This window comes from Trachymyrmex septentrionalis, unplaced genomic scaffold (genome assembly GCF_001594115.1).
Source record: "Trachymyrmex septentrionalis isolate Tsep2-gDNA-1 unplaced genomic scaffold, Tsep1.0 scaffold23, whole genome shotgun sequence".
Taxonomy (NCBI): Eukaryota; Metazoa; Arthropoda; class Insecta; order Hymenoptera; family Formicidae; genus Trachymyrmex; species Trachymyrmex septentrionalis.
In genome coordinates this window covers 33,240-43,207 of record NW_017305386.1, presented here as the reverse complement: position 1 = coordinate 43,207, position 9,968 = coordinate 33,240, and the positions used below count along the sequence as shown (strand labels likewise).

Genomic DNA, 9,968 nt, shown 5'->3' with positions numbered 1-9,968 from the left:
TAAAGCTCTATTTATATTACTAAAGTAATGTATTAGTCCGCCATATTGGACCTTCCAATCTTATCATGTACCAATATATATGTACCAATAATACTAAGCGCTTATTGAACTGCAGACAACTAGGTCCAAGATGGCGATAAAATAGCCAATTAGAAGACTGTCGGCAAAATAAAGAAATGTGCTACTATAATAACATAGAACTTTAGCAAAAAGGAGATCCATTTTCGGTGTGAACGGGTGTAGATGATCGCGCTGATTATTGGCTAGTAGGTGCCACGCTAATCCACCGATGGCGCGTTCATTTATATCCGTCTACACCGAAAATAGACCTTATTTTTCTCCTCAGTGTACATACATGCATTGACATATAGTACTGGACGGAGCATTAGCATCGAAATTAGCATCGATTCTTGACAGATCTAGAAAGAGATAAAACGATGTTTAGGTAGAGTGTATGGCAATTGCCCACGGTTCAATTGCGCACAACCAATCAGAGCACTTAAAAAAACAAACTAATCCTAAACTTCCTACACAGAAATAGCTGTAATTGGCAGTGAGCAATTGCTACAGTGGGCAATTGCATCGCTTCCATTTGCATAGTAGCGACTAATAGAACAGTAGTAGAAAGAGTTTGACTAAGAGGACAATAGTAGAAAGAGATTTCCGTGCCCAAACACCTTATTCTTTCTAGGTCCGCAAGACGAAAAATCAAAGATATTTCGCCGCATGCTCCGTTCAGTATTATAGGTGCATTCGGGGAGACGCTATAAGCATTATTTGTGTCATTTTATCTTTGTTGTACGTCTAATAAACAACCAAGATAGACTGACAAAAATAACGCTAATAGCGTCTCTCCGAACGCACTACATTTGCCGATGCATTTACAGAAGATCGATCTCGGGCCTCAAGAATCGATTTGTCGATTTAATCGAAGCTTAAGAATCGATTTCCTAAAAAATCGATCTTAGATCGAACATACTTATATCCAAAACTTCCTCTCCGAGAAAGATTTTACTCTATATGCTATAGTATACGTTACGTGTACTATATATTTCGAGTAAAATTTTCTTCACAGTTTGGAACGTAGCCTTAGAATCTAAAGCTGAGGTTGCGTGTTGCTTGGTTCGAATGTGAATTGATTCGACGAGTCGAAAAAAAGAGAATAATCTTGCGGATATCGCGACGCAAGAAAGATTTTTTATCACGGACTCAAAATGAGACTCAGCTGAACGACATTATTGTCTCTTTTCGCACGTCTGTGCATCGGATACGAGCTATCTATCCACCTGTCTATTTCGCTCTGAATTGTGTACAAATCGTAGACAATGCAAAGCGTAATAAATTCTGTGAAAGGCACTGCGTTGGGCGTTGCCGAATACTTGACGCCAGTGCTGAAGGTAAATTCTCATCTGCTTCCAATTGATATTATGTATGTTGAGAGTTTCAAATAATGATGTTTTAGCCTTATCGAGTCGTCTTTATGTTGATTCTACAATGTGTTGGTAGTTGGTAATCCTAAGTCTTATTATGAATCGGTGAAGTTGTCCAATAATCAGCTTGTACGATTAAGACTACCGATTTTCTTAAAACTGGCCAAATTTGACTTTATTCCATCCTACTGGTCGAGCTAAATGACTCGTATAATTAACAACTTGTAGATATAAAAAATCAGTCATCTGTTTAGGTTAAGACTGATTAAAACTTTACGATTTCCCCGACTCATTGTAGAACCGATACCGATTCATTGTAGAATTACCTTTAGATCTTAAAAACTTGTAATAAGACAATGTGAACTTCCTTACAAACTTAAATCAAGCCATTTCCATTGTTCATACTTAGTAAACACATGTTAACAGTATACCAACATATTTTAAGAGAGTATTACAGCAGATTGTGTGTGATATCAATAATATATTTACTTACATTTACTTAGTTAATTCACATTGGTCAAAATGGATATTAATAGATATTAATCTGACAACAGAAACAATTTGTCATATATATATATATTTAAAACAAATTTGTCATATATATATTTATATGATAATATTTTATTCAATTTCTGCAGTAAATCCTATCATTCTGTTAACAGATTTTTTACTGAAATTTTTCCAAAATTTGTAGTAAATATTTTACAGATTGATGCTGTTAATAATGCGATTAATTAAAATAAATAATTTAATATTAGTAAAATGTACAGTTATATAACATTCAAATTTGAAGCCAAAATATTCAAATATAGTTGTGTTGTCGGATGTGATTGTAGATAAGCTACAATTAGACTTACTAATAAATATTATATTATTTATTGTAATTATGCACTGTTAATGCAACTCGATTCTCATAGCTTTTGATTTAACTATATATTTTTTTAATTTTTGAGAAGTCAATTCTGCAAGGAGGAATCATTCTGTACATAGGCTTGACTGCAAAAACCGAACAGAATCTGGCATATTATTATCATTTAAATGATGTGTCCTATTTAAACAATTATTATATATTCTGTAAGCAGATTTTTACTAGCATTTTGCCAAAATTTTAGCAGATACTTTGCAAAATTTGTCATAAATTAATTTGACTGTCTAGATAGTTTTTATTGATTTCTTTTACTTAACTCTTTTCTATTGTCATTATTTATGAGACAACTATATTTAAGTGGAATTGACTATGTTAAACAATTCCACTAATCTGATTTAATAATATTTGTATAATAATTGCTTTTGAAATGTATACTCGATTATACAAAGCAGTTTCAATTTATTCTATCATAGACTATTTAAAATTCCTTAAAAACTTCTAACATTTTAAATTTGTATTATATCTCCAAATCCCAAATTTTTATTATTATATCTCTAACGTAATAATAATAATTTATTAAAAATATAGTAAATTGAATGTATATGTTTAAAAATTAAAATAGAATTATTTTTATTATGTCACAACATAATTTTAATTTATTAATAAGAATAATTCTTAATTTTTTATGCTCCTTAATTGTATATTTAATCTTAATTCTTTTTAGACAAATATTTTTTAACTTAGAAAAATATTTTTATATTAGATAAAATTTCTTTTATACTGTAAAAAATAAAAACGGCTTTCCATTAATTTTTTTACATGTGTTTTTTCATTGCCATTTATTGAATATTGTATATTTATATGAAATTGCATGATTCTTTTAAGGAGAGCAAATTCCGAGAAACTGGTGTCTTGACACCAGAGGAGTTTGTAGCAGCCGGCGACCATTTGGTGCATCATTGTCCCACATGGCAATGGGCTACCGGCGATGAGGATAGGGCCAAGTCTTACTTACCAAAGGGTAAACAGTTCCTTCTTACTCGTAACGTTCCCTGCACGCGTCGATGTAAACAGGTAATATTGTAGATAAAGATAGCATGCAATTTTCTTTTCTCTCTCCAGCTTGAACCTAATACCATTTTGTGTCTTCTATTTGTAGATGGAATACAGCAATGAGCAAGAATGTATTATCGAAGCTGATGATCCTGAAGGTGGTTGGGTGGACACCCATCATTATGCCACTAGTATCGCTGGCCTAGACGAAAGAGTGACAGAAATGGCATTGGAGGAGACACTGGGAGAATCATCTCAATTTCAAGATAACGCAGACGAGGACGAGGATGATGAGGATGCTGCTGATATGGATGCTTTCGAAATTAGTGGCATGCTAGATGAGCAGGATAAGGTATTGAGTGTAAATCTGCCGAAAAAAGATTGTCTGAATTAATTTTTATTTTCTGAATTTATAGAAAACAATGTTTTCTTGTAGCATGCGGTGACAGAAAGCACTAAAAAGAATAGCCACGAGAAACAAGACTTGTTTACGGAGGGAGAGATTATTCATACTCGCACCTATGACTTGTATATTACATACGATAAATATTATCAAACACCCAGATTATGGTTGTTTGGCTACAACGAGGTAAAACGTGTATTTTTTTTTCCGATTTCTTAAATTGTTGAATTATCGCATCTCTTTCTAGATCTACTATATTATTTATTTTACACATTAGAATCGGAAGCCGCTTAGCGTAGAAGAGATGTACGAAGATGTTAGCCAAGATCATGCTAAGAAGACAGTTACGATGGAGACTCACCCTCATATACCTGGTCCTCCTATGGCTTCTGTTCATCCGTGCAGGTAAAAAGAAGATAAAAAGAGATATGAATTTTGATAGATAGAGAATTAAAAATAATTATTTATGTACAGGCACGCTGAAGTAATGAAGAAAATTATGGAGACAGTGATGGAAGGCGGTGGAGAATTAGGAGTGCACATGTATCTCATAATATTTTTGAAATTTGTTCAATCCGTCATACCAACGATCGAATATGACTACACACAAAATTTTATGCTAAATGCAGCCAGCTAAATGCATCACTAGTATTAAGTTATCAGCATTATATTGTGATTATTATAAATTGCTTTCCAACTGTATTTAGTGGCTACACGAGATAATTGTGTATCAATGTTTACGCTTTTTATCATAAATGCAAAGATTATAAGGATATTCGGGATTATAAGGATTGTAAAGAATTTCGAATTGACTTTTTTGAGGATTCAGGAATCTTGATAAAAATATCGAACAATATAAATATTTACACCTGTGAATTGAAAAGATATAAAATTGCACGTGTCTGAAGCGTTCAGCATTTAAGGATCCATTTGTACACTCGTCCTAATTAATTTTGATCAAATACACCTCAAGATACTTTTTCTACATTATAAGGAACTTGGAGTTGGAGAACTAACGAGTTGAATAGATATTTGATTTATTTTAACAATCATTAGATAATAAACGAGGAATATATATAAAAGACTATGTAGAAAGTAACGAAAGGAACCAGAGAGAGAGAGAGAGAGGGGGGGGAGAGGTCGTTTCAAAAAAGATAATTTCTTATTTCTTATATGTTTATAATTAAGTTAATTATTTGTTAATTTATCATTCACAAAAAAAGCCTAAATATTTATCAAAATGGATTGTAATTATTATGAAAATAAATTGGAATATTTCGAATATTGTCTGTATGTGATGACTAATTTATTTACCATAGTTATGCAAAGGTGATTAAAATTTAGCCTTTTCCGGTTCTTAGCTTCGATCGCTTCCTCTCTCATTTACTTACTTACACATCAAAAAGATACATAATTATTTACGTTTCACTGATAATCCATGACATTTCCATAAATTTACTAGTGCATAAATTAACTTGAGTGCGATTAAATGAGCATCTGACAGAATTATGGGATATCTTGTGATGCGATGTCACATTTGTTGTTTTATGAGTTTTCAGATACAGTTTTGTTTTTGTCATGTATCGCCGGATGGCGATATGATATGATCCTTAAACCAAAAAACAACCATAAAAACTCAGACTAAATAATTCTTCCTATACTTCTAAAAAAGTTAAATACAGATCTAACCGCTGCCTAGTTACCTCTCCTAATCCACGTAAAAATACTATTGTCTATAATATTTCTATTCCTGAGCTCATAATCGACTCTAATCCTTTCATTGTCATATTTGTGACATTGCCATATAACATGATCAACATCTTCAACTTCATATCCACAGTCATATCCGGAATTATTAATATAATCCTTTCTAGTCAATGATTCATTAAGATTATAATCATTCGACCTAAATCTATTAACAAAAGTCACTAATGCTCTAGCCTAGGGAAAACTATTAAACCATGGTTGAATCGAATCTCTATTATAAAAATTTTCAAAATAAAAAGAACTCTTAAATCTAGCATCCTGTATTATAGTAGTTTGCATATTACTCCACATTGATTCTAAATACACATCTGAAATCTAAGAGAGGCACCATAATATCATCACAAGCAATTTCAGAAGAGCCTTTTTTAACCAATTCGCCAGCCATTTCATTTCCTGCTACTCCAATATAAGCTGGAGTCCAAACTATTACTGTATTTTTACCTAACCTACTATATGCAAAAACTTTTTCTCTAATTTTTATATATGTACATATTCTTATAAACACTTATATAATTGTTTAACACTTATATAATTGTTTTCAATTGCAAAAATCACAGCCTGACAGTCGAAAAATATAATAACATCTTTTGCAATAAAAAACGTTGTATTATAGATAATATCCAACACAACTTTAATAGCAAATGCCTCAGTAGTAAAGGAAGAACATTCTTTAGGCAAACTAATACTGTATTTACTTACACTTTTAACGACAGTTGTAGTTTTCATCGAGTTACAAATACAACTTTTCATTACAATGTCGATAAACCTACTTTAATAACAACATGACGTATAGAATTATAGGCTTACAGGATTTACACGTCTTTTGTGCTCAGAGAAAGATTGAAGAATGCAATCAATGAAGGCAAGATCGGACGATGATCCAGTTAGCTAAGATAAGATTGGACGATGATCCAGCCAACGAAGACAAGATTGGATGATAATCCAATGATCTTGCCTTGGCTACATTATTCTCCAATTTTTCTATGAGCACGAAAAACACGTAAATTCGCCTGGGCAATCTCTGCGTGATACTCTTTACTAATGCTAATGCCGCTGGTACTGTAACTTTCAAGCATCATAACTCAAAGAGTACTTAATGAACCAGGAAGATCTATAAATATACAGGATGTCTAATTTTCTCTCCCAGGCAAATATCTCGAAAAATATAGACAAATATTTTAGACAAAAGTTGCTTAGTTTAGAGGAAGACATACTTTGGTCAAGTATTTTTTTTAGGTGGAGGTGTCAAAAAGATATAAAGGTCATCTTTACTTTTTAAAATGGAATTGTATAATTGTTTTTACATATGATTTATTTAATTATTTTTTGATACCTTCTATCTTAATACCTTTATATGAAGAATAATTAAATCATATTGTGTAAAGAAATTAAACAATTCCATTAAAAGAAATGGAGGCAACCTTCATATTTTCTTCACGCTTCCACTTAGAAAAAAGACAACATGACCAAAATGTGGCCCCCTTTAAACCATACAAATTTTGTCTGAAACATTTCTTTATATTTTCTACATTTTTCGAGATATTTGCCTGGGGAAATTAAAATAGGATACCCTGTGTATAAGGGTGTATCAAAAGACAATTATGGTCAATTATCTCAAAAACAAATTTTTAAGAAAAATGTTTCAGACAGAAGTTGTAAGGTTTAAAAAGATCTATTTACTGTTTACATCCGTTTGACCTTGGGTGGCGTCGCCAAGGTCAGGTCAAGATCAAATAAATTTCTTTTATGGAACACCTTATTTTTGGTTACAGAATTTATTAGCAGTGAAAGTTTTCCAAAACATTACAATAAAGTTCACCTTTTATTAAGTACTTTTTATTAAGTACTTTTTGAATTATGAGACGTAAAAATAAAATTTTAATGCAAAAATAAAAATAAGAGGAACAGCTTTCAATGCCTTGAGCTTAACAAATGTTATCCAGGGCATGACTGAATAACATTCAAGAGGTTTGAGCCGTTGGTTGAACAGCTTGGGTAATGCCAACGTTTGTAGTATTGTAACTCTCGACACCAGCTACTAGATTCTGGAACCAAAAATAAGATATTTTATTTAAAAAATCGATTTGACCTTGACCTGACTTTGGTGACGCCACCCAAAGTCAAACGGATATGATCAGTAAGTAGATATTTTTAAACCCTATAATTTTTGTCTAAAACATTTTTCTTAAAAATGCTTTGTTTTCGAGATCTTTAACAGTTGTCGGTCTTTTGATACACTCTGTATATATATTTGTAGATCTTTTTGGTAATATATTCTTATATATTTTATAATTCAACATGTTGTAAATGTAAACACATCATTAATTTCGTAATCTATCATAGTTTATTAGAAAATTTATTTGCAGAGCGTTTAAACGACTTATTTTATTATTTTTAGAAGGTTTCTCAAGTTTCCCTAAATAAGCTTTTTTTCATAAAAGTAAAGACTTTTAAAATGACAACTGCACCGGTTTTAAAGGTGTTCTTTCAGGGCCAATTTTGGCCATTTTTAGATTGCCTTTTTTGTGATTATATATACACTACTCAACAACAAATAGGAAACACTTTCAAACACACTCAAAAATGCAATATTCAAAACACCGTACCTTGAAAAATCATCGCAATAAAAAATAAAAAAGCATTTGAAAGCTTGAAATCTAAGTTTACAGTAATCAAAAAAGTGAATTTTTAATGAGTGATCACTTTTGCTTCAACGTTCAATAATGTTCAATAAAAAAGCAAATTGGAAGTAAAGATTCATTCTTTCGATTGCTGTAAACCGCTTTTTTGTGTAAATTTTACTTCATAGACCTTTGTAAAATTTGTACAAAATTTTTACATTTGACAGGTATCCATTTGTGTCCGTACAGCTCCATAAAGGATCAGTCAGATTGAAATATTATTTACCGATTTTGAAAGTAAAGATTTCAAACTTTTAAATGCTTTTTTATTTTTTTATCTGCGATGATTTTTCAATGAGTTACGGTTTTTTGAATATTGCGCATTTTTGTTCGAAAATGTTTCCTATTTTTTGTTGAGTACTGCATATAATTAAATCAATATAATATTATGTATAATTAAAATTGCTCTTTCATGTTTTTATATTATAAAAATTTATATGAAATTTTAAAGAAATATTTATTATTTGAGAATAATGCATATTCTTTATATTATTCAGCAATAATTATTTATCAATAATTTTTAAAATTTACAAACACAAATAACTTTTTTCTTGTATTTAAAAGCCACTTTATCTAATGGACATTCTATTAAGAAGAATTATGTCTGCGATGTTTGATACGTGTGTGTCCTTTATACACACAGTAAAGCAAATAGGACGATATTAGATAACAGAATGTCTCATAAATTTAACAGTGCATAAATTAGCAATGCAACTTCTTATATTGTTATGGGCAGGAAAAAAAATCGAAGTTCAGTTTGTCCAGAAATCCTTCTTATTTGTTAGGGCCTCGTAATGAAGAGCCACATTTTTCAACAATTTGTTTTCACCATTGTGACAATATATGCATCTACGGTTGGTAAGTATTGGTTCCTAATAATAAATTCTACTCAGTAAAAATGGATTAAAATGGATAAAAATTTTAATTCATTTCAATTCATCTGAATGTATGCTTTAGTAGCATTTATGATCCATTATTTTCATTACTTTAGATTCAATTGGATAAAAAACTTTTTTTCTAATAGATTTAATTAAATTGAAAAACTAGATTTCTTGTTTAATAAATTTTAAATTGAGCGGTACTTACGATGCACTTAAAAAACTGAAATTTTTTTTAATCTGGAAGGCATAGAAATGTGCTTTATATGTATAATTTCTAAATAAATAAAAATGCATTGTGATTGAAAAGGATTCATTTCAATGTTTGCGAATACATACTTCTGAAAATTTGACTTTATTTTAATCCATTCTTTTTACTAAGAATTTAACTAGATATATAGTAAAGGAAATTCATTAGTTATTATAATTAATAAATAAAAAGGTCCACGAGCCAAGTTGGATATTAATGCTATATATTAAATCTCATATAATACATATAAAAACAAACGTTTCAACCTCTATCGAGTCATTCTCAATGTTTAAAAATCGTCAAAAACGTTAAACTACCAAATTTCGATGAACAATAAAATGATATAATAATCCCTAATTTTGATCTTACGCATTTACATATTTCGATAAACAATAAAATAATTTCTATTTCTTGTTTTACACGTTTTACATACATATCGCTTGCAGTTTCTCTTATGTGATGAAATGGATCGGCGGCTAGTCATTCAATTCAATGGTCAATGCAAGTAAAAAGATGTGCGAACCAAATCTTATGTGAGCGTGGATAAAAATACTGAATTGACCGTCCATTGTTGTGTAAAATGTATTTTAACAATTAGTTAATGTCCACATTTCTGATAATATAATTTAATCTTAATC

The 9,968-nt window shown here is 30.6% G+C and overlaps 1 protein-coding gene across 1 annotated transcript; it reads left to right on the top strand.

Moving 5' to 3' along the window:
* Positions 1-1,066: 1,066 nt before the first annotated feature.
* On the top strand, positions 1,067-4,887 carry LOC108748536 (ubiquitin-like-conjugating enzyme ATG3). Its single transcript, XM_018486758.1, has 6 exons — positions 1,067-1,397; positions 3,184-3,372; positions 3,458-3,703; positions 3,788-3,940; positions 4,032-4,159; positions 4,229-4,887. The coding sequence occupies exons 1-6, from the start codon at positions 1,326-1,328 to the stop codon at positions 4,389-4,391; spliced, it is 951 nt and encodes a 316-aa protein (XP_018342260.1). The 5' UTR covers positions 1,067-1,325; the 3' UTR covers positions 4,392-4,887.
* The last annotated feature ends 5,081 nt before the right edge of the window (positions 4,888-9,968 follow it).

Coding starts and splice junctions, on each gene's coding strand:
- LOC108748536 (XM_018486758.1), top strand. CDS start 1,326: ATGCAAAGCGTAATAAATTCTGTGAAAGGCACTGCGTTGGGCGTTGCC. Junction 3,373..3,457: donor GCACGCGTCGATGTAAACAG/GTAATATTGTAG, acceptor TTCTATTTGTAG/ATGGAATACAGCAATGAGCA. Junction 3,941..4,031: donor GGTTGTTTGGCTACAACGAG/GTAAAACGTGTA, acceptor TTTACACATTAG/AATCGGAAGCCGCTTAGCGT.